The 23,197-nt window shown below is 54.5% G+C and overlaps 7 protein-coding genes across 7 annotated transcripts; 4 read left to right on the forward strand and 3 right to left on the reverse strand.

Annotated features, from left to right (window-relative positions):
* Nucleotides 1-121: 121 nt before the first annotated feature.
* HMPREF1541_01096 (uncharacterized protein) lies at nucleotides 122-2,533 on the reverse strand (the record flags this gene model as incomplete). The annotated part of the gene is made up of 4 exons (XM_008713397.1): nucleotides 122-234; nucleotides 287-1,882; nucleotides 1,928-2,461; nucleotides 2,515-2,533. The coding sequence occupies 4 exons, from the start codon at nucleotides 2,531-2,533 to the stop codon at nucleotides 122-124; spliced, it is 2,262 nt and encodes a 753-aa protein (XP_008711619.1).
* Nucleotides 2,534-3,231: 698 nt separating this feature from the next.
* On the reverse strand, nucleotides 3,232-4,435 carry HMPREF1541_01097 (DNA repair protein rhp51; the record flags this gene model as incomplete). Its single annotated transcript, XM_008713398.1, has 4 exons — nucleotides 3,232-4,043; nucleotides 4,092-4,159; nucleotides 4,216-4,295; nucleotides 4,346-4,435. 4 exons carry the CDS (start codon nucleotides 4,433-4,435, stop codon nucleotides 3,232-3,234), a joined length of 1,050 nt encoding a protein of 349 aa, XP_008711620.1.
* Nucleotides 4,436-7,941: 3,506 nt separating this feature from the next.
* Nucleotides 7,942-8,827, forward strand: HMPREF1541_01098 (GTP-binding protein rhoA; the record flags this gene model as incomplete). Its single annotated transcript, XM_008713399.1, has 5 exons — nucleotides 7,942-8,009; nucleotides 8,063-8,090; nucleotides 8,241-8,438; nucleotides 8,489-8,623; nucleotides 8,675-8,827. 5 exons carry the CDS (start codon nucleotides 7,942-7,944, stop codon nucleotides 8,825-8,827), a joined length of 582 nt encoding a protein of 193 aa, XP_008711621.1.
* Nucleotides 8,828-9,686: 859 nt separating this feature from the next.
* HMPREF1541_01099 (uncharacterized protein) lies at nucleotides 9,687-12,434 on the forward strand (the record flags this gene model as incomplete). The annotated part of the gene is made up of 2 exons (XM_008713400.1): nucleotides 9,687-9,955; nucleotides 10,022-12,434. 2 exons carry the CDS (start codon nucleotides 9,687-9,689, stop codon nucleotides 12,432-12,434), a joined length of 2,682 nt encoding a protein of 893 aa, XP_008711622.1.
* A 643-nt stretch (nucleotides 12,435-13,077) lies between these two features.
* Nucleotides 13,078-14,220, forward strand: HMPREF1541_01100 (uncharacterized protein; the record flags this gene model as incomplete). The annotated part of the gene is made up of 1 exon (XM_008713401.1): nucleotides 13,078-14,220. The coding sequence occupies one exon, from the start codon at nucleotides 13,078-13,080 to the stop codon at nucleotides 14,218-14,220; it is 1,143 nt and encodes a 380-aa protein (XP_008711623.1).
* Nucleotides 14,221-15,129: 909 nt separating this feature from the next.
* Nucleotides 15,130-16,638, forward strand: HMPREF1541_01101 (uncharacterized protein; the record flags this gene model as incomplete). Its single annotated transcript, XM_008713402.1, has 1 exon — nucleotides 15,130-16,638. The coding sequence occupies one exon, from the start codon at nucleotides 15,130-15,132 to the stop codon at nucleotides 16,636-16,638; it is 1,509 nt and encodes a 502-aa protein (XP_008711624.1).
* A 1,597-nt stretch (nucleotides 16,639-18,235) lies between these two features.
* HMPREF1541_01102 (uncharacterized protein) lies at nucleotides 18,236-22,735 on the reverse strand (the record flags this gene model as incomplete). The annotated part of the gene is made up of 1 exon (XM_008713403.1): nucleotides 18,236-22,735. The coding sequence occupies one exon, from the start codon at nucleotides 22,733-22,735 to the stop codon at nucleotides 18,236-18,238; it is 4,500 nt and encodes a 1,499-aa protein (XP_008711625.1).
* Between the last annotated feature and the right edge of the window lie 462 nt (nucleotides 22,736-23,197).

Raw genomic sequence — 23,197 nt, forward strand, 5'->3', positions numbered from 1 at the left:
AAAATATTGGGCGAGGCGCGTCGCGCTCTAAAGCCCCACCAGACACGCAGTCGCGGACGCAACTTCCACGACTCACGTTCACCCTTGAGGCAATTGCCCACTAGCAGGAAGCAAGATTGATTCAAGAGCTCGTTGGAGCAGCCGGATCAGCGCCCGGTGAGGCAGCACTGCCAGCGGAAGCGGGTGGCTTAGCTGCAGATGTCTCAGGCTTCTTCTGTATCTCGAGCTTCGGTACTGCAGGTATGCATGAGTCATTGTCGATCCCGGAGAATAAAGGGAAACTTACTGCTTAAACCATAGCCTTGCGTGTGACCTTCAGGGTCGTGATTGTCGATCTCTACACGGAGAGAAACGTTCAACCCGCCCAGCAATGGACTCTTACTGCTTACGCCGTCAGCAGCTGGATGCTGCGTGCCGGCACCGACCTCGCCCTGATGCAACGGTTCACGACCATTGCGATTGTAGTTCTTGGGTCGATCCTTCCCTTCAAGTCCAGTATCGGGAAGAGCGCCGTTGGTTAGCGGAGCTTTACTATTCGTGTCCACACCGACCGGCGCTGTGTCGTTGTGTTCAGGAACCTCGGTAATGCAGGCGTAGTTACGGCTGGGCATTGTTGCCTTGTTCCAGTCAGCCCCTTTTACCTTCCCGCCGGGCTGTTTGTCGAAGAATTCAAGCAGCGTTTCGTCCGTGTTACCGTCGCGCAGATGGTGAATCTTGTTGCGCTTTGCCAGTAAATTGGCTACAGCCTTCGGCGGAGGCTTGTTGGTGATGGCGGAAGACACGATGTTGGGTATGTACCGTGGGTCATTTTCTGCCGCGACATCATGCTTAGGATTGGAGTAGAAGCGACCAAAGGCGCACAAGTGGACATCGCCACCTAGGATGGTGATGCGAATAGCGTACTTCTCACTCAAGTGCTGCAATCGAACAATGAAGTCACGACGCTCCTTCTTGTGGTGTCTCGCTGTGTAGTGATCATCGAGGTCATCTAGAAGATCGACCGCACCGTCGAACTGATTGAACAATCCACCAGCTACACCAAAACGCTTGTTGAGGAGCCGAAGAGGTGCAATGATCGGCGAGGAAAGAATATTCTCGAGCCAGGCCAAACGAGGGTATGCGATTGGAACTCCCAATAGAAGGATCAGATGTTTGATCTCGCCCTGTGCCTCTTGGAACTCCTTCTCAAGTCTGTCAAAGATCATGTCGTATGTGTCGGGATAATTGACTTGTTTGCGAGTCCGCTCGGTCCGAGCGTCGATGCCGCAGAACGCTATCCTCTTGCCTAGGCGCATGTATAGGTTTCTCGACCGCTCTTCAACATAAGGACCAGGCTTCTTGCCTACAATCCAGCTAGGATCATCGGCTGTCCGCTTGTAGACATAGGTGTTCTCCATCTGCCTGGGATCGGCGCCAGCAGTTCCCTTCTCATTGGCCGACATGGTCTGAGGTGCATCTGAGGTAAATGTTGAGACCGGTGGAGCAGTATGGTGCTGAAAGAGACAGTAGTACTTGAAAGCGACACCGCCAATACCACGGAAAACATGACAACGCATGAAATGGTCGGTATAGGAACCGAAACCATCAATGATGTCGTGGTCATCCCAGATGTTGATCTGGGGAATCTGAGCATTGGCTGTCGCGAACGGTTCCGTCGAGTACCAGCGGATGTAGTTGTCATAGTAATATTTGTCGCAATCTGCTCTCATCTTATTGTCAAATGGAAACTTGCGTCTCTTTTCCGGATTGCCGATCGCAGTCCACGGCTTTAGAGGGCCGTCAACACGGACGCTGTCGTTGTAAATCTGGTCTCCGCCTCCGATCATGACATGAAATGGACGCTTCTCGTGGACACGGATGACATCGTTCCAGAGTGCAGGTCCTAACCCGTGTCAGTCAAAATCTTATAGGGCTAGGATGTACCTACCGCTCCAGAAGTCCTCATCGGTACCGACCGAGAAACCGTTGCAGGAATGGAACATTATGCGAAACGAGTCACTCACGGCCGGCACGATGAATTGGCGCGAGTCGGACTTGTTGGCCGAGTTCTGCGGAAACTTGGCTCTTGGAATGGTATACTGCCACCGCTGTTCAGCTTCAGAAAACGGAATTCTGATGGTGAAGCGCCAGAAAGTCTTGTCCGGATCGGCATAGAGTTTCAAGCCATCGACTGCTAACTTTGGTAGAGTGCTTGTAGATGTTCTCTTGCTGTCCCAAGGTCCCAGAGCCTGTAGTTCGAGGCGAGGCAACTTCTGGCCAGGCTTGGTGATAATGAGGATGGAGCCATGCCAGAAGACAGTCGAGTCTTCGTTGCTCATGCGCTGATAGTTGATCAAAGGGCCGCAGATGATTTCAAGATCGTCGCTCAGGTCCACGAGCTTTGGTCCCTCTCCGTAGCCCTGCTGCGTCTCGAAGACATGCTCGTAGCCTTGGGGCACTTCCCCGTTGGTCACCGATTGTGCTAGAAGTCGGAATCAGCGTGCTACTAAGAAGACGTCGAATCCGGGGGCCTACCATTGTTGGTCTCTGCCATGACTCGGAACGCGACTTTACTGGGTGGACCAGAGCTCTAGAACAGCGGAACGCGCGAGCTGTGTCTCGAGTCACTTCTTGCTCGCGCCTGTAACCAAAGGACAGCGCACCGGCCACTACGACGAAGGAGGAACGCTGGTAGCACAGAGGGATGCGAGAGGAAGAGACAGCGCCGTAGGGAGGCCGCGATTGAAGTCGTAATCGACGGAGCGCAGTAGGCACAGTCTGACAGTTCGGATGATCAGATGAGCCCATCACAGCTGTGAGCAGCTGGGGACGGCGCGCAGGTCGGGACTCGAGGCTCGCCGCTGCGACGGCTTGATGATGATGCCAAGCTACGCTGGAGCGGAACGTGGGTCAGACGAACCAATTAAATCCCGTCTATTTCACTCTCATCTCGCTGAAAGTCTGAAAACCGGGTCCCGATAGTGCCGGATCAGCTCCACGCTTCCAAGAATCCTGCTTTCCGCCCGGCCAACCAACTGTGTTGATGCTAAGAACTCATCGACCTTGACATAGTACTGCTATCGTACATTGTACTGTGGTCATAATCTCATACCAGTGCTCCGTACTTGCATTATGCATCCTTCACACCTCCTCACCGAAGTTCCGGTCCTTGGGATTGTAATCACCGCAACGCCGTCGCTTTGCAATATCATGTGTTGCAAACCCTTAGGTGCTTGCTTTTCGATTGTCGCACTATTCCTTCTCGCCTTCCTTCTGTTGAGGGTCGTCGATGCCATGCTCGTAAATTGCAAACAATGTGTCACCTTCTGGCAGACAAGGACTGTCATAGATCTTGCAGATTCTCGTCTCGCCACGACCCTTCTTCAAGCTAAGTCGGGTGGTACTGGCATGTGCAATAATGTTGCCACCAATGGGTTTCTTGGGGTCAGGGTTGAACATTGCGCTGGGGCCTCCATCGACTTGTGCGACCACCTGGTTGGTGATGATGACCGCGACGCCAAATTCGTCGGCTAGCCGCTGCAACGTGCGCATAAACTTTGCCATATGTGACTGTCGGGATGAGAGCTCCCCTCGACCATTGTAGTCTGTTCGGTACAATGAGGTGGCCGAGTCGACGATGAGGAGGGAAAACCGTGTCTCGCACATCATCTGAGCCGCTTGCTGGAGTAGTTGAAGTTGGTGCTCCGAATTGTAGGCGCGGGCGTATGCAACATTGTCGAGCACCTCCTCACCCTCTAGACCAAATCGTTGTGCAACGGACAACAGCCGCACGGGTCTGAAAGTGCCTTCGGTGTCGATGTACAAGCACTTTCCTTCACCGCCACCCATGTCGAAGGGCAGTTGACAGGTTACTGCTAAGGTGTGGCAGATCTGACTTTTCCCCGTCCTGAACTCGCCAAAGACCTCGGTGATTGAACCGGTCTCCACACCGCCACCCAGGAGACGGTCGAGTTGCTTCGAGCCGGTAGTGATGGATATCAGTTCGCTGCGGCGTTGATGCATCTCGGTAGCGGTCGTGAAGCCCATTGGAACCAGGCGCATGGCTACGATAGATTAGTATCGGGATGTGGCTGCAGCCGGACAAGACGCACCTTCATTGAGCAGCTTTGTAGCCTTTGCTTCAGAGATACCCTTGACCTGCTCCAACATGCGGCGAGGTCTAGGGTCGTGGTTAGCCTAGCCTAGCCTCCAGCAGATAAGATGATGGTCTCATACGTATAGGCGACCGACTCAACAGTATGGTATCCTCCATCGGCTACAAGTTTGATGTCACGATCCGTCAAACCGGCAACACCCTTGGTACGTCAGTATTTGTCCATGACTGTAGTCGTCGATCGATACGCACCACGAGAGCAGAGACAGGCGTTGGAGCGCCGGGTCCACCAGCCATGTCCTCGTACTCATCCTGCCCTGCCACGTCCTCAGTCTGTGTCATTATGTCGGTGTCAAAAGGTGAATAGAATCTCTGGAAGCGCACGACGGACAGCCAATATGCACTGCAGGTAAGTTTGTTCGTGACAATCGTAGATTTGCGGCCTGGTGCAAGTGGCAAAAGGGTCTGACGCGTCGAGCTAGGCATGAGGACGCGCCTTGAGGTGCAGAGCAACGCGAAGTCACGGGATCGAGCTTGGCATAGACGCCCCCATGGCCCCTCCATCTGACCTCAAGTTGCTCTAGTTCGTACCTACTATACACGTTGGTCCAAGGATCAGTCAGACATATCCCATGTATAGTTCTAGGGCAGCGCTTCTGCGCTGGACTATTGGTGACTCCATTTGTGTCTTGGGATGATGCTCTGCGATGAGTGTATGGGTAATCAGCATGTCAGGTATGACCAAATATGCCTTTTGACAATTCATGTAATCTACGATGAATACCGAGTATTTGTTTGTTTGTTATCGTACCGGTAGTAACTGCCTGCCCTGCTGATTTCTCCTTCCGACACGACCTGTTCGTCTGCGACGACATCACATCCTAGCTCTATCTGAGGCCTTTACCTTCATAAGCATGGCTGCAGTCAAGTTCAACCCCGCTACCCCTGCTGAAGCCATTGCACAAGCGCCATCTATGGTACCCACGGACCTGCGTCTCCGAATAGTGACTGGTGAAGCAGATCGAACGGGTTTGCTGAGGACTCTGTGCGAAACATTTATTGCAAGGTATGTGGGTTGCCAGTAGTCTGAGCATTGCATGCTCGAAGGAGATGGAGCATTCATTTGCTGCAGTACTCCTATCTGGCTCTCATATGCTGGCCCATTCTCTAGCCCCGACGACCCATACTGCTCACCACGACTATTAGCAATACCAACTGGCCTCCATCCCGCATGGCATGGATTCTTAGCCGACACCCCACTCAGCTTCAAGGTGCTCGCCACTGGTGCCGCGAACGTCTTGTTTGTTTACCACCCTCACGCTTGGTTGACAGCCCTGGCTCCGAACATCGCCGCTTCCATCCATTATGCTTGGCGAGACAGCTTCATGCCGCTTGGCAACTCACTCCCTCGATGCTCAGCCGCTTCTGTAACATCTGCTAGGTCCTGAAGACACCCACCTGAGCCTCCGTAACGCTCGGCGGAACTGCTCTGTTCACTAGCTGTTTGGGGCGCTTTTTTGCGCCGCCATTATCGACTTCAAGATGAATGGGGTAGTCATGCACGATAAGAGCCTGTAGGCTTGGACCTTTGAGCCTAGCGCCGAGAAAGGGGAGGAAAAGCAACCGTGGGAGGGTGAGGTAGTAGTTGACTTCGTGGACCAGCATCGGAATGCATTGAGTCCTCGGTCAGACGTTTCGTCTATTGCACTATGGTGCTATGCCATTAACAAGGTCTCCATAGCCTTCCGCCGCCCTGCTGTAAGCATATATCATGCCTGGGTATTTAGTTCGACACCTGCGAGTCTCAAATCAGTTGCATGCTCCCATGAACCTGCATGAAACGTACCTTACTTGGCACTTTCTTGCCAGTGCCCGTCTCAAACTTGCCGCGTGCCATGTCGGTTGCCTTCTCCTCGTACTTGTCGTATTTGTGATCCTTATCGATGCCGAACTTGGCTTGGACACTGTTGATACCTTTGTCAACCATGTCTTGCTGGCCAGCACTAGGAGCTTCATTAGCTATATAGGGCAGTGACGTAGACCTGAGGATTTGTACCCTTGAGCAGGCTGCTGACCTCCACTCTTGTTGCCGCCGGAGAGCATCGCCTTGCCTTTGTCGAGAAGACCGTCCATGTTTGCGGTAGTTATGGATTGATTGATATGAATTGATGATGAGTAATAGGGTGAGAAGTAAGTGATGGTGCGAGGTACAGAAGATCAGCAGGAACGAGAAGCGTGCAGCGCAGTTATAAGTCCGGCTCGACTCAGCACATGCGTGACAGGAAGTGGACAAGCGGGGGGTATGACGACGTTAGCAAGGGCTGGTCTCATCTTTTCAGGTAGGCACCTTCGGGCACGTTTTCTCGATCGAGGGGCAGCATTTGAGAAGGTGCTACGGCATAGCTCAGCATGACAACTCCCAGCTGCCCCAAGCGGCAGGTCTAGCTGTCAGGAGGGGGCGATCGTGGTTGCCCGGGCATAGTTGAAACCTTGCAAGAGCCCGGATCGCCGTTTATTGGGCGTGGGCACGGTATCAAAAGCCAGTCCCAGCTGAGACGTGCCTTCAGCGGGAATGTGCATACGCTTCCTCCGACGCTCTAGGAACATCCTGAGGTGACAGTATTGAGGGCGAGCCTGTTTACAATGAGGTTACACAGACCGGTTTTTGGTTTGTTCTGGATCGGTTGATGTCATAGGCACATGTTAATGGCGAAAACATGGCAGCAAGCGACACAGAAAAGTGCAAAGTAGGAAGGTCGCATTTGTGAAGGTCCGGCAGATGGGAATCGCTGGTCGCGGCTTGCTATCGCGAGAGACATAGATGCTGCACTGGTAAGCTGGACGACACAGAACCACAGGAAATATGCTGGAGCATGGCCGAGGTCTGGCCATGACCAATGTAAGAAGAGGATAGAAGAGGAATTATATCGGCTTGACTCGGTCTATCTGCCAAAGGCTGGAGAGACTATTGAACAAATGTGTGCACTGCCGACGGCGTAACCTGCCATGAAATGCGGAGGGGCGGATCTTCACCGCTGCAGCGAGCGACTGATAGCCACGCAGTTCGTGCATGTGGTACACGACCAGGGAGTCCTCAGTTGTCAGCCGCCTGTTTGCCCTACAGCTATGGACCGAGTGGTGCTCAAAGCAACTTAGGGAGGAGCCAGACATGGTTCATGCCTCTCTCTAGATAGGTACTGTTCAATGCGTCTGAGCCCACGGGAGTACAGTCAGATGGTTTCTCGCGCGCAAGCGAGCGCATTTCACGCAGCAAAAGTGTACCTACACAGCACACACAGACCTGCGAGGGGATACTTTAGTTGTTGTTGGGGTTTGCCCGTTACTTGATACGCGCGATAAGGATTGCGGCAGCCTGCCACACAAGCACTTTTTTAGGCTGTCGAGGCGGTTGCCAGAGGAGCAGATCTTACGCAGGACCGACCCTAAACGATCCGCAGGTGACTTGGGGCATCACTGAAGACAGACACTGAACGAACCTTTGTTGACCATTATTGACTTCTCTCGATTCAACGCTCACCTGTAATATAACTTTTGAAGCGACAAGTCGAGACTTGTGACGCTCATAGCCAGCTCAGTGCAGACCGCGTGTGTGCAAGCCCGCGGTTTCAAACCCTGGTCCGGCTGTAGTCGGTCTGAGGGTCTCAGCCACGCTTTCTGCCGCTAAGTGCGTTTACGTTCCTCAACATCAACTCTTCTTCAATCCTCCCATCATCATCATTCACCATCCTCATCAGACACGCTGTCCTCGGTCCTCTTTCCTCCTGAAGACCGCTTATCGCCTTCGTCCATTCTACATATCCATCTGACAAAGTTCGCCCACAGCCGCCATGGCTGAGATCCGTCGCAAACTCGTCATTGTCGGCGATGGTGCCTGCGGAAAGACTTGCTTGTTGATGTAAGTCTCAAAGCTCTGGGCCACCATATGATCAACGCTGACGATCTTGCTAGTGTCTTTTCCAAGGGTACCTTCCCTGAGGTATGAATCTATTCCGTTCTCAAGCTGCGCTCGGAGCCCGTCCACCGTATCTCCTTTATCTACGCCTCCCTGATGGCGCGAGCACACTTTAGCCCAATACATCCATACATGTCAATCCACGTATAAAGCAAGAACTGACAAGCCTGTCAGGTCTACGTTCCCACCGTCTTCGAGAACTACGTTGCCGATGTCGAGGTCGATGGAAAGCACGTGGAACTTGCCCTATGGGATACGGCTGGTCAGGAAGACTACGACAGACTGCGCCCTCTCTCATACCCTGACTCTCATGTCATCCTCATCTGCTTCGCCGTCGACTCGCCTGACTCTCTTGACAACGTCCAAGAGAAGGTATGGTAGCCCTCCACAGCTGTGAGCAATTCGTCTGACACACCCACCAGTGGATTTCCGAAGTCCTTCATTTCTGCCAAGGCCTACCTATCATCCTGGTTGGCTGCAAGAGCGATCTCCGCCACGATCCTAAGACTATCGAGGAGCTCGGAAAGACTTCTCAGAAGCCTGTTGGCCCCGAGCAGGTAAGTCGTCAGTTGAGATCGGAAAATAACATGCGCTGACTCCGTTTACAGGGCGAGGAAGTCCGCAAGAAGATCGGTGCCTACAAATATCTCGAATGCTCGGCCAAGACCAATCACGGTGTGCGCGAGGTGTTCGAGTCGGCCACGCGTGCTGCTCTTCTGACCCGCAAGGGCGGCAAGAGCAAGAAGTGCTTGATTTTGTAACCTGTCCGCCAATCCCAAATGAATACAAGCAAGCATTTCACGTGTTACCCAATATACCTGGATACCGATAACGCACGAAGACCTTCAATGTCGACCTCGAGTTCTTGATTTCAATGCTTTTGGGCTGGGGAACCGGAGGACGGCGGCTGGTATTGGGGGTGCAATCGAGCATCATTACGTCCTGCTTCTTCTCGATCACAGGATGTCTTTCTCGGCCCAAGTTGCGCACAGGCGATGATCTTCAGCACCTCTTTTGGCCTTTGAAGCATGAATGGCGTTCCAATGTCGAGCAAGAGATAACACCCTTTCAACCCACTCGAATAGGAATTCATTTCAAGGCGTTTGACACCATCGTGGATTGTTGATGCGCGCGGCACCTCCATTAATCTCCTTCTACCAGGTGGGTTGAACATGGTTTAGATACAGCCATGAATGAACATGTGTCGTGAAGCCATGCAATCGCGTGTTTCATACCCAGCTCGTGCCTGGCTCCAGCCCAGTCAAGCAAGCACGAGAATCCGGCCCAGTAATCACAACGCGAAAGGCTAGACTCTGTGTCATTCTTTATACTGAGTCTATCACCATGTACTAGCTGCATCGAGTGTGTATCATCTTGGTCCACACATCATAGTATCACACAAATCGTAGAACGAAGATACCTGTGAGTACGGATCGGCGGAAGACAGATCCGGTCACGTGGGAGCCACTCATGACGTCCACTACGAGTAGACAAGTCCACGCAAAGCGCTCCTCAACATGTGCACCGTACTATTATGATCCAGGCGTGATACGATGAAGACCGTTTGTTAGCAGGGCATTCTTATTCCAACATGGAGTTGCTGGAGTTGGCTACGAAACCATGTCGTCTACGAATACGCAGCGCACTGTTGTGCCCGCTCAGCTAAACTACCTGACCATCTACAACCCAGCATTCGGCGACACAGACGAGACCGCCTACGAGCAGATCTTCTATTACTTTTCGCGCGAGGAGGCTGAGAGGCGGAGTCATGGGCAACCGGAAAGTCAGACCAGAATCAATGCTGGGTCGAAAGAGCGCACCCAGGAGGAAGAGAAGAACGACAGACTGCGTCAGGTAGGGCTCGCCAGAGGCATGGTCGAATTTGCAAAGTAGGTGCGCGCCCGAGTATGCCAGCTCTGATATTGCATGTTGCAGACGGCTGATTGAGTCGACAGCAATTTCTCCGGCGTGTCGCCTGTAGAATCTGTCGAGACCGAGAAGTCACGGATCATACTCCGCCAGCTTGAGGATGGATGGTGGATACTCGCTTCGATTCACCTCACGCAACTACCAGGGCTGAGGTCGCAGAAAACGCCAACAGAACAGACGATTGAATACTCGGCCCGCGAGGTGGCACCTGCTACGCTCCTACTCAGCCAGCTCGTCCAGGCACACAGCATCTTTCTACTTCACCATGCAGGCAGCCTTAACGAACTACACTCCCGGCTTGGTAGGCCGACCTTCTGCGCCATGCTCGACAGATACTGGACGATGTTTTGCCGCAACTGGGACGTCCTATTGCACGGTAACCCAGCCGTGGACGTGTTCAATGCAACCAAGCTTGCAGGAGGTGGCGAGATAGGCGTTGGTGTTGGTGAGGAGGACTGGGGTAGCGGTGAGCGAGAAGTCCTCGAAGACTTTGTGAATCGTACGGAAGGCCTTGTTGAGCTGGTGGTCGGACGCTACGGCGATCCACCGCTCGAACCTTTAAAAGACGTGACGACTGGCAAAGACGGGGAGGTCAAAGAGGTCAATCCTTGGCTCGGAACCGGGGACGATCCTCGAGCTTCTGACGGTGTTATCTTTTCTGGCATGGGCAAACTGTCGAGACGATCACTTGCCACTGTGTCACAGTGGATGGCGACTATTTTCAAGTACGGCAACGAGGCTTACGGTATAGGTGAGAACCCCAGCTCGCGGCCGCGACAGCGTCGGAGGGGCGGAAAACACGACCAATCTCGACGCCAACGCGAGAACGGCGGAGTGCACGCTCCCCAAGACCAATCAACGCGTTCAAGAGTCAAATTACCCAGGAAGAAGCGGCCTGGCACTCGAAAGATGTCGGAGGACCACCCACCGCCCCCAGGTATACCGGCTCCTCTGGTCAGCACTGTCGAACAATCATTGACTGATGCAACAAAGAAGGTACAGCATGGGGATGACAACACCAAATCTAGCGGCACAGACCAAACAAGCCAAGAAGGAACAGCGTCTTTCTTCGATTCGGATACCATGGTGAAGTACTTGAAGCTGGGATACGGTTCTAGCTGGACTCTCAATCCTAAGGGGTTTGCAGGCAAGACGGAGACAGCCGAGCCAGAGGCTCTCATTGAAGAAGCCAACGAAGCCAGCGACGCACCGCAGAAGCCGCTTGAAGAAGTGGAGCCAAATCCGGAGGGCAGCGAGGATGAGGAAGAAACGGAAGAGCCCTTTGTTCAGCGATTAGAGCAGTCGATTGGCAGTTTCCTGCTCGGTCTCTCTGGAGACCTTGAGAATACCGAATTCGAGGCCGACGCGATGGACGAGACCAATGAAATGGCGTCGGACGCCATTCGCAATACACAGCGAATTTTCATGCGGACGATCACGGTCCAGCTCCGCGACCGACGGCGTTCACGATCACCATCCACCATAACCCACTCTTCTGACAGCCACGAGAAGCTACAGGTGGCGGTGTACACGCATCAGCCATTCATCTTCGTCTTCTTATTTGAACTGCACACAGCAAGCTTGTCGATGCCGAGCTCTTACCGGGCGATACATCACCGACTTGGCCCTCTCCAGAAACCATTACTACGCAGTACGGATCCACGGAGAATACCTGAGCGAATGGCGGAGGTGATTGGTGAAAAAGCCGACCAGCTCGGATCTAGTGGGATCTACGACCTTGTGTACGATACAGCCAAGCTTTTTGTGCGTACGAGTGTACCCAACATCCCCGTCCCCGGAAGCCTGGCGGCGGAGGGAATCATGGGCTCGACGCAGGTATCATCTTCAGGTGACGGCTCGCGAACGGTTAGTGGAGCATGGTACACGCTGGGCATTCCTATTGGGCCATCTACGCCAACCTCGCAGTATCGAACCGAGGACGGCACGCGGCTACTGAAAAGCGAGTGGACCCGGGTGGAAAGCCTGAATGTACACACTCAGATACTCAACACTCATATGGCAACCAGGAGAGGGCAGGGAGGGGTGGGGGAGATTGAGCGGACTGTCAAAACGTCGCGAGGGTGGTGGGTGGTATGGATGCGAGTTCCGATGTCGATGTCAACGAAATCGCCGACGCCGTCGCCGTCGCCGTCGCCTTCACCCTCACCCTGGCCTTACCAATCCGAAGGAGATGAGCGGAGTCAGCACAGACGGAACAACCGTGGCGGAGAGAACGAAGCGTTCTTGATTCGAAAGACGATCGAAGCGAATAACGCTGCCGGGCCCCGAGAGAAGAGTGGCACGTGGTTGCGTCGCGATGTCAGGGACATGAGTGGCGGCAGTACCACAGGAGTCGCGACAAGTGCCAGATCGGTGGTAGAGGGTGTCGGTGTGGATCCACGACGGTGGATCGAAGGCCTGGTGAAGCTTAGCTCTTAGACGACGACGAAGACGACGACGCCACGGGCCGCAAGATTGCCTACGACCAGGTACAAGTAACAGTAATTATTGATATCCGATTTTGGGCCGTCTTGACAGCTGAACCCCTGCGCCGAGGTGGACAGGAGAGTGGAACGACTGACACCTTGACAGATAACACGCCTGTCCCTACCTAGCCTGGCCGGCCAATCAGCATAGCAGGCAGTGCGCCGCTTCGGCTATTTTAGTGCTGCCAACAAATTCGACGGCATCGTGCACAGCATTTTTTTTCATCTTGCTCGTACTCTGTGTACCACTTGTAATCACCTCGTTGAGCTAGATTTCCGGGACAGTGGCGGACAGTGTCTTGGCTATCCGTGTCAGATGCAAGCATGGGCCTCAGCATGGACCCCCCTATGGGACCTCTCTGCCTTTGCCTTTGTTCAACGGCCACCGGCCACGGCTAGGCAGGAACAGCTTCCCTTGTGCTTTCTGCTCCAGGTGAGGGTTCGTCGTCTTTCACTTCTTCCCTTCTTCTGTTCTTCTGCGTTGTGAAGTGCGCAGGAGTCGCGGCTGCGACGTTGGCCATCGCTTTCAACGTAGCCACTTAGTCGACGTTATTTTTCATGACCGGCCTACCCGTACCACTAATGACCAAGCCACTATGCTGGACCTCTCCGCCTTTGTTCGTTCTCGACTGTTACTGGCGACGGGCGCGATCATTCTTTTCCTCTTCACCTTCCGCGCGTTGAACGAATCTACCGCCTTACGACCGTATCTGTCTTCCGAATCCTCACAGCCAGCAGCGGGGCAGTCCAGCTCAGACCCAGTGTCTATAATATACGACCCCAGACCAGAGTGGAGCGGGCGGCCCGATGTCGCCAAAGTGTCGATGATGTATGGAGAGAACGAGTTGTATGACCGGGCGATTGATACGCATCTTCGACATGCGCAAAGGCATGGCTATCCGGCGTATGTGCTGAAGAAGGAGTTGATAACTGGGGTGTGGAACAAACTACTCTATCTCATCCATGTCATGGTCGCAGAGATGCACCGGGGCGAGCAGGGTGCGAAATGGATCATGTGGTTCGATGCTGATTCCGCAGTCATCAACCCAGCCCTGCCGCTGTCCATCTTCCTCCCCCCCGAGGAGTGGTCAGACATTCACCTGTTGGCGAGCAAAGATCAGGCCGGTTTCAATGCCGGCATGTTCTTGATCAAGATCAACGACTGGTCCATCCGGACGCTCGCACAGGCCATGACCTATGAATGGCACAAACCTGACATCAAGCTGGATTTCCTCGAACAAACTTCTTTGTACCACGAGCTCAACCACACCGCGAATCGTGAACACGTCCTTTATCAACCCCGAAAATGGTTCAACACGTACGAATTCCATCATGCTTACGAGGGCGAGAAGGGAGACATGATGGTTCACTTCCCTGGCCTACAGGAAGATCGCTGGAATCACATGGCCACGTGGTTGGAGATTCTCGAAGGACCAGGACAGAAAGAATGGGAGGTTCCACTTGAGCAGACTAGATACCCCAAGCTCATTGCCGAATTCTGGGAGACTCTGAAATCTGGAAAGACAACGCTCGAGAACGGCAAACAGCAAATGAAGCAATCCGACGATGCGTCATCAGAGTTGGCCGGTGCCGTGGCACATCTAGAGACTGTCATGTGGTCGGAAACTGATCAGCCGGATGCTGTGACCGGCGCTGTTTCGGAAGTGCAGCAACATATGGCGCCATTGACTATTGATGGGAAGGCTGCCAACACCGAAATGAGGAGTGATTCTTTTTGATGCGAGCGCTACGAACAAAACTGGAACAAGGATCATACCGCAGCCGGGCAGGATTCTTCACAATGCGAGCGCGATATTGACAGCGTTGGACCTCTGCAGGATTTGAGAGCAAGGCCATTTACAAAGGCGCATGCAAAGGCGCAGCATCACACCGACTCAGACCACGATGGTGCTGTAGCGGCCGCGCGGACATTGTGACAAGTCTGTGCTTGTGAGGTGTTCCCCCAGAGAGCAAAGCTGTAGTCAGATTCAGTGAGGTTGGGGGCGTAGTGTAGAAGCACGGCAGGATAGTGATAGACTGCTGATATTATCTTTAGAGGATTACCGCCAAGGCAGAGGAGAACTCCCAATGATCCCACCGCCATGTCCAGTTCTTGACCTCTATTCAACCTCAACACCGCATCCAAGAGAACTCGAGAGTATCATGGGAGCCGACGAGTAGTAATCCCAAGCCCAAGCCCAAGCCCAAGATCCGAAGTCAATGCTGGTTTGCTGCGCCCTCTCGATCGCCACGCACACGGCCACCCTGTCCTGTATTACGGGAAACTTCGTTGCAGTCATGACCTCATCATATCCACCAACAGCCCGGTTGTCCCGTTTACATACTTTCGCCTTTTGCGCATGTGCATACGGATTGGTAAAGATCGATAGCCTTGCGCGTGTGACGTGTGAAGATACGAATTTGAGCGTTATCTTGCGAATGACTTGCTGACCGGCTCGAAAAGCATCCCCGGCAGGCCAAATACCTGACATATATATATAAATATAGTTGCCAACGCGATCCGGCACCGTGTGAGCGACAGAGACGCAGCGGTATATGAATCGACATCTACTCAACCACCCCCTTTCAACGCCCCTCGACGCACGCCACCCACTCCTCAACAACCCCCACACACATATTCCCTCACGATGCCCGACAACGAAATCGCCGCCAACCGCTCAACGCTCAAAGAGTTCTTCGCCAGCGTGGCCACCATCCGCGGCGACCTCTCCAACATCACCGCCCCGCCCTTCGTGCTCTCGACCTCCTCCACCGTTGAGCTGCCGCAGCACTGGGCGTCACGCCCCAATGTCTTCGCCACGCCCACACTCGCGCAAACGCCCGAGGAGCGCATGATGAAAGTGGTACGCTGGTGGCTGTCGTCGTTGCGCGGCCAGCAGTACGCGGGGCGCGATCCGGCCGAAGGGGTCAAGAAGCCATTGAACGCCGTGTTGGGCGAGGTGTTTGTTGCGCAGTGGGGTTCGTCGGGTGACGCAGAGGAAGGCACGACGTTCCTGGTCAGCGAGCAGGTCTCGCATCACCCGCCCGTCACGGCGTGCCGCGTGTGGAACGACCGCGTGGGCGTCGAGGCCGAGGGCTTCACGCGCCAGGAGATCACGCTGGCCGGTGGGGGGGTCAATATCAGGCAGATGGGCTATGCGCTCTTCTCGCTGAGGAACTGGGGTGAGACGTACCTGATCCCGCTGCCGGATGTCAAGGTCAAGGGCGTCCTGACGGGTACGCCGTATCCGGAGCTGGGTGGGCATTATCAGATCGTCTGCACCAGTGGGTGGGCCGCCAGCGTGGATTTTTCGGGCAAGGGATTCTTGGGCTTGGGAGGTGGGGGTCGGAAGCATGGCTTTGAGGCCAAGGTGTATCGAGAGGGCGAGGAGGGGAGGCCGGTGTACAGCTTGAGTGGGAACTGGGATGCCGAGTTTACGATCACGGATGAGCGTACGGGGAGGGACGTTGAGACTTTCGATGTTGCGAGAGAGCCTGCGGTGGAGGCGACGACGTTGCCTCTGGAACAGCAGGATCCGTATGAGACGGGGAGGGTGTGGAAGGGGGTCCGGGAGGCTCTGAACCGTGGGGATATGCAGGGAGTGAGTGATGCCAAGAATGTGCTGGAGGAGGGTCAGAGGGAGATGCGGAAGGTGGAGGAGAGGGAGGGGAGGCAGTGGCAGAGGCTGTTCTTCAGGGATGTAGGCGAGGACAGCGTTGGGGTGGACTTGATGAGAAGAGTGGGCGGAGAATGGAAGCCAGAGCAGACGGTGGGTGTCTGGAAGTTTGATCTACGAGCCTGGGAAGAGAAGAGAAGGCCGTACCGTGGCGGACTGAGGCCCGACAACGAGATGGGAGGGGCCATGGGCAACGACACCGCGAATGGGTTTGCTACCTCTCAACGATCTCCTGCGAGTGGGAAGGCACAAGCAGTCAACGGCCTAAGCAACGAACCGCTATCCGACCGGTCAACACCATCAACAGCTACTTCTGCGAACGACAAGGTTCTACCACCGATCCCAGCGCAGATTCAACAGCAAGAAGCCCAAGATGCAAAACTTGCGGATGGACTTGGAGAAATGTCATTGGAAGAGCAGGCCGCGGTCGAGGAGATGCTCCGGGACCAGTACAGCTCCAGACGCAGCAAGAAGAGGTAGTTGTTTTGCTGCCCCAGAGCGATGGTCGTGACGAGGCGCAGCGAGACAAAGACAACAGAATTATGCAGCTGCGAGGTTGATGTACTAACGAGCTAGACGTACTCAGTGCTTGCCATGTGTTATTGGTTGGCATCATGAAGTGTTGGCTCTGACATGATGAAGTCCCCCTCCAGCCAAACTATGGATTGAACCTCTTGCTCCCCAATAGGCTGTGTCCAGACCATTCACTCGACATTCTAACAGGACCCCTCCATCCATGTTGGCTGGCTACGTGAATATGCCCCAGACGGGAGAGCTTCTGCTTGCACCATCACCTTGTTTGTGTACAAACATTGTTAGATGGAAGTCGATTACTATAAACTCCGCGATGTCGCTGACTACATATCTACAAACTGGCTTGGGGCCTTTGATTCTCTTCCATTGAGATTCCAGCCATCGTGCTCATCTACAAGCTGGACCACGGGTTCTCAGAGCAACTACTGCCGCCACCGCCGCCCCAATCTCATACCTCCCTCCGCCCCGGGACCTCCACCGCTGCACCGACATCCACATCACCAACCACTACGTCCAATTCCGCATCCACAAAGACCACCTCCTCTCCGCCGTCCCCCCTCAGTCCATGCTGCTGGACTGGAGCAAACAAGCCAAGGACGTCGAAGCACTACACCTCCCTGGCTTCTCCTCCACCTCCCTCGCCCTCGTCATCCTCCACCTCTACAACGTCCCATCCCACTTCTCCGCCGCTTCCAAGATGTGGCCTTCCCTCAGATACGCCGACGACGGCACCCACAGCGAAACACAAAGCATACAAGATCAGGAGGTAATGGCCCTGGTCGAAGCCCGCTTCCTGATCTCCATCCTGCAGATCCCCGTCCCGACCATCGGCTTGCATCGGCAAGAAGACAAGGTCCTCAGGCTCCTCCTTACCTTCTTCGATCCTGCACTTCTTCGATCCTGCACTCAAAACAATTCTCGTGTGCCTTGAGAAAGTTACAAGGAGGCGGCAGTAGACATTGTTACAAATGTTTGAAACTCTGCCGCCAAGACTTTCACTGCCTCCTCCTCCCCTTCGCTCTTGCCCCCCAACTTCTCACTTCGCGTATTCCCTGGTATGTATGTACCATTCAGCTGGGACAACACACCAGCACCACCACTGAAGCATTCAAGGAATGCCTCTTCATGTCATTCATCAAAAATGATGTAGAAACAAGAGACGAGAGACCCGTCACCGATGGCATCACGATGCAAAAACAAACAATATCATGGGGACACACACCCCCCTCGTCGTTCCAGAATCTCTTCTTCTAGGTCCTATACCTTTCTACATACCTACTGACCTACCTACGCTATATGCAAAAACCCACCACGGCACGGCACAGCCCAACGTTCAATGCTTTCTTCGGTCCAACTTCGCCCCCACACTTCCAATACCCTGCCCGACATGCAACATGTTATCCATAAGATATGCTCCTAGTAATATCCCGGTCCGGCCCCGGAAAAGAATAACGCCCGATGCAGAACAAATTCGCATACATAGATCGTGACAGATGTCGTTAAACATGGCCAAAAAGACATCACAAACAAAACACAAGGAGACTCACGGTCTTCTCGCGCCAAAGAGGCCTAATCCAACACTGACCTCGCCGTCTCCTCGGCCCTGGCTCTCCAGCACCTCCCAGATCCTCGGCTTCCAGTCCTTGACCGTCTCAGCGGCACCCTTCCCATCCGCACCGCCACCGGGCACGCTCCGCTTCACGAGCAGACCCTTGCCCATCTCCTCTGCACTGGGCATGTCGCTGCCCATGGCGTTGATGCTGCCAAACAGCCACCGCAGGCGCGCTTGACTTTCCTTGACGGCCGCATACGCCGGTCCCGTGGCGCCTTCGGTCAGGCGGTCTTTGAGGATGCGGGAGCAGAGGATGCGGCTTTCCTCACTGAGGTCATCGACGAAAGTGGCCATGACGTCGTAGGCAAAGTCAACAACTTCGCGGGCACGCTGTTGAAGAGCAGGAGAGGCCGGGAAGGTGGTCGACGGTAGGAGGAAGGCAGGGTGCGTGGCTATAAACGCGAGGTAGGAAAGTACCCGGACGTACTCTTGGTTTGTCTTGCTCGGGGCGGCTTTGGCGTCCGATGCTGCGGGTGGAGCGGGCCGTTGGAGGCACAAGAGGTTCAGTAGCACACGGAAGTAATCGATGATGGTGTGTGGAAGGGCTCTGCTTGAGAAATCCATCGGCGACGAAGGGACGAGGTGGCTGCTAAGACTGGGCATGGCAGCTATAGATGGCGTGGAAGGTGAGGTAACAGCCGGCTTCTGCGACGCAGCGGGTGAGGCAGCTTGGTTTTGACTGCTTCCGGAAGGCCCAAGGAACTTAAGGAATTGCTGCAGCTTCTCAATGAGTTGCGTGGCGTTCTTTGATGACGAGGTCGAGCTTGGCTGACACAAAAGGAAGGCTTGATCGACCGCAACCTGGAGGCGTTCGATACGTTCGGGGTCGAGGCTGACATCGAGAAGCTTACCCTGACTTGGGCTGGGTAGCATCTCGATGATATTGTCTTCCAGCAAGCGCCTTACTTGGCCAGAAAGCTCAGGTCCGGCAGACTGCAGAAGTTTGGCAATGTTCTCAATGGACCCGGAAGCAGCAACGCTGACGATCGACTCTGCAAGGCCACTCTCATCGGTCTGGCTTGTGGAAGTTGCTGAGAGCTGAAAGTAGAGCCTCACGAATGGAAGAGAGAAGCTGTCCATTGCCTCGAGGCTGGAGCTTGCATCGCCGCTCTCACCTTTACCGAGGAATCCATCCAGGGTCTGCTTTAGCCGAGTGTTGGCTGCCTGGTCCAGGACCACGTCGCTTTTGACGACAATTCGAGCGCACAGCTCTTGGATATCGAAGCCTCCTGCCGCCGCCGGCGGCAACTGACTTGTCAAATTCAGAAGCTGGGAAGGCTTTCGATGGCCAAAGTCGGCCCACTTGGTGACCACCGAATACGGCCGATTGGGCAAGGCTGTGGGAAACATGTGCTGCAGAATATACGGCGCCATCCTATGACCTGCAAAGGCATCCACTAGTGCATCCACAGATACAGCGCCGACGCAAATGAGGTTCGAGACCAGCGTCTGCGCGAAACCTGTAGGATTCATCGATAGAAGCTTCACCAGCCATGTTTTCAGCAACTGGTCGCCCTGAGTGCGTCTACATAGTCTTAGACGCGCCATCAATTGACAGCAGGTGAACAAGAACTCGCTGTCGCTGCCATGAGCCTGCTTTTCCATGCGCTCAACGAGCAACGCGAACATTTTGGCCATCGCTTGCTCACTCATGCTGGGCTCGGATTGCAAAACAGCTTCGAACTCATCGATGAAGCTTGCTTCGGCGTGTTGTAAAGACTCGGCAACGCCATCACTGAATGGCGAGCAAGCGGCAATCGCACGACCCCGATCGCCACGTATTAGGTCCAGCTGCAGAAGCTTGATTGAGCCAAGTTTGGTGGGATAGGTAGTACACAGCTCAAGCAGAGCCGTGGCAAACAGGGGCATTGTTGGATTGACAGTGCGAAGAGACATATAGTTCTGGCAGAAGCGGGTTTGGAGTGGCTCGAGAGCGCCAATGGCCGAGAAGGTCGCAGCATGACGGATGACAGTGTCTACTAGAGCTGCTTGCAACTGCTCGTCGTTGACGGCAGAGCAGAGGCCGACAACGTCTGCCAGGACGGCATCGTCGCCCAGCGCTTCTAGACAACTGCGAACGAAGTCGAAGCTTGGCGTCGTGAATCCACTCTCTTTCTGCAAAGGCGTGCTGCCCTGCCTCGTGGTTGCTTGACGCTTCACCTGCGCAACAACATAGCCACGTAAGCCGTGAGAGACGGCGGACCGCACGCGCCAATTCCAACCAGACAGCAAATGCTCAAAATCTGTCGCCGAACAAACAGATGCATGTTCATCATTTTCGACCCGGCCCAACAAGTTCCTCACCCGAGTCTGCACAAACTGGGTAGTCTTCCTCTCTAGCTCCGCATCAAAGCCTGCTCGACCGAGTAGAGCATTGCGCAAATTGAGATGGTGACTCTCGACGTCCGAGAAAAGTAATTCGGCTAAAAGGAGCGTCTCATCCGAGCACACTTGCCGTATCAGCACTTCCTCGGCGCCGGTGCGACTCTGTGTTTCCGAGGTAGTTACAGAATTCGGCCAGGGCAGGCCACGCACACTCAGCCACTGCATATACTTGCTGCTGGGAAATGAGCGAGAGCGCGAGAGCTCTGCTGCAAGGTGTTTAAGTGCAGCGGAGTCGAATAGCTCAGGGGAGCCGTGGCATTTGGCCACGAAAGCGATGATAGCTTCGTCCGTGTTGATACCCATTTTTTGCCACTTTCGGAGTAATCTAGATACCAGATAGATTCGTGCCTGTCCGCATCGATACTTGGTTGTTGCCCATTCTATGGCTGCCAAAATCAACAGCTGCTGATCGGAGGTGACTGTGAGAAGCTGTTGCGAGAGTGTAGTCACGTCAAATGGCGCGAAGGTAGCGTCCAGAATTCCGATAATATCGTCTCTGGGAACTGGCCTCGCCAAATATTGCTGCTTGTTCGAACCCATACAGCGCTCGTTGACAAAGTTCAGCCGCTGCAAGAGCCGAGTCTCAAGCGCGCTGTCCTTTTGCAGACACGTTTCCAAAGCAGACTTCACCTCCGGCCAGATATCCGGAATGAGGAACAGTTGAGGCCTGTGCAGCACAAACCCACGGATAGCGTCCTTCAACTTCTGCGCGACTGCCTGAACCATGGCATTGCTAGAGTCCTTCAAAAGGAGATATCGCTTTGTCAGTGATGCAGCAAGTCGACGACCTCGTTTCCGGAATTTCGCTACATCCTGCTTGAAGACGTGCGACAGCATGAGCCAGAAGGGCAACTTCTCATTGCCCACGGCCGCAAACGTATTGACAAGCCAGTCCAGGTAGTGGTCGCGGTCGACGAGGTTCTCCAAATACAATCTCGTTGTTAACCGTAGAGCATACTGCAGATTCGGCTTCCAGCTCGGCTGCCCACTCTGCGCCAGAACTGCCTCAAGGAATTGTTGGACATTGAGTGTCCATTCTCTCAGCCAGTTCCGCTCACCACCCACGGCAGCGGCCTGCGAGGTGCCCTTCCGCTTAAGTGTCCTGATCTCATTTGCACCCACACATTTGACAAACCAGATGGTCCTGCTAAGCGGCACAGAGTTCTGCAGGCATTGTTCCAGGAGACTGTGGCCTCTGATTCCTTGAGGAATAGTCCTACTCAGCTTCCTCAGGGGCACGTTGGGATCCGCAAGGTCAGCGATCCAGGACTTCTTTCTCGGCTCAGCCAGCGTGACTCTCGGGGGTGGCTTGAAGGAGCTGGCCGAGGTGAGGACGCCGTGCTTGGCTTTAGCTTCGAGAACAATCGTGAAGAGCGTGGACAAGCTTTCGACGCCGCCGCGATGTTTGAATGCATTGTACAGTGGCACTCTGGCAGTGTTGAGCTCTTTCTCTGGAGGATTGGGTGGCCGATCGTAGTAGCCTTGCTTGACATTGATCTCACTCAAATTATCCTCGGCATGCTTCCTCGTGCCCCAGGGGAAATAACCGGCAGGGTTGCCATTGACGAGCCTGGGGCCAGAGTCGGGGATTACAAGGGTATCCGGCGTGCATGGTACCTGTCTCTTCGGCCTCGAACGGTGAGTAGGCTTTGGTTCCTCGGGTGACTTTTTCTGCGGCCGATCTCTCCAAGGATGCGACGGCATTAACGGCAAATCTTTGGCGTCCGATTTGATATTGTCCGGGAAGCCATCAGCAGTTAGCACCGCAGATAATAGTCGCAGGTCCTGGGTGGTTCGGTACTTTGGCTGCGGTGCCTTGGGTGGCTCGGGGACCGATGGCAGCGGCTGAGCCGGGTCACCCTCGGCGTCGGCCGGTTCGTCAACCTTCCGTCTTTTAGTGGCCCTGTCGTCCACATCGAATATTCCCGCGGGCTGCGATCTGCCCTGCGTTGTACTCAAGCCAAAAGGATTGTTGGTGGCCGAGAATGAGGCGGGATCGTGCAGGCGTAGAGGCGGCCGCTGATCGGCCGAGGGAACTGAGGTCATGGCCAGGACATGCTGGGCGGCAGACAGAGCACCGAAACCTGTATATAGAGATTATACAGTGGCACCAGGCCAGGAGAGTTATATCATCAGGCAGTGTACGGCGTCTCTTGCATCCACAGCATCGGTAGCGGACTCGGATGGCGAAAGATTCGGACTTTGCGTCGTCAGCGCGGCCGTGCAGGGGCGAGATGTAGTGGCTGAAAGGAATTAAGTCAGCCAAGTGGAGGTAGACAAACGTCGAGCGGTAGTTGCTGAATGTTCGGTGAGGGTGTATTCGACAATGGTGGCACAATAGAGGTTGCGCAGAGGATGAGAGGATAGTGGTACAACACCAACAGAAGTGCGTAAAGCGCAGCTTGACAGTGCAGGTGGCATTGAATCGGCCGGGATGCCGCACGGTTATCGGATCCTGGGTTTCTCACCCCCATGTCTGCATCGGTACGGAGTAAGGAAAAGCCCGCT

Source organism: Cyphellophora europaea (genome assembly GCF_000365145.1).
Source record: "Cyphellophora europaea CBS 101466 unplaced genomic scaffold supercont1.1, whole genome shotgun sequence".
NCBI lineage: Eukaryota > Fungi > Ascomycota > Eurotiomycetes > Chaetothyriales > Cyphellophoraceae > Cyphellophora > Cyphellophora europaea.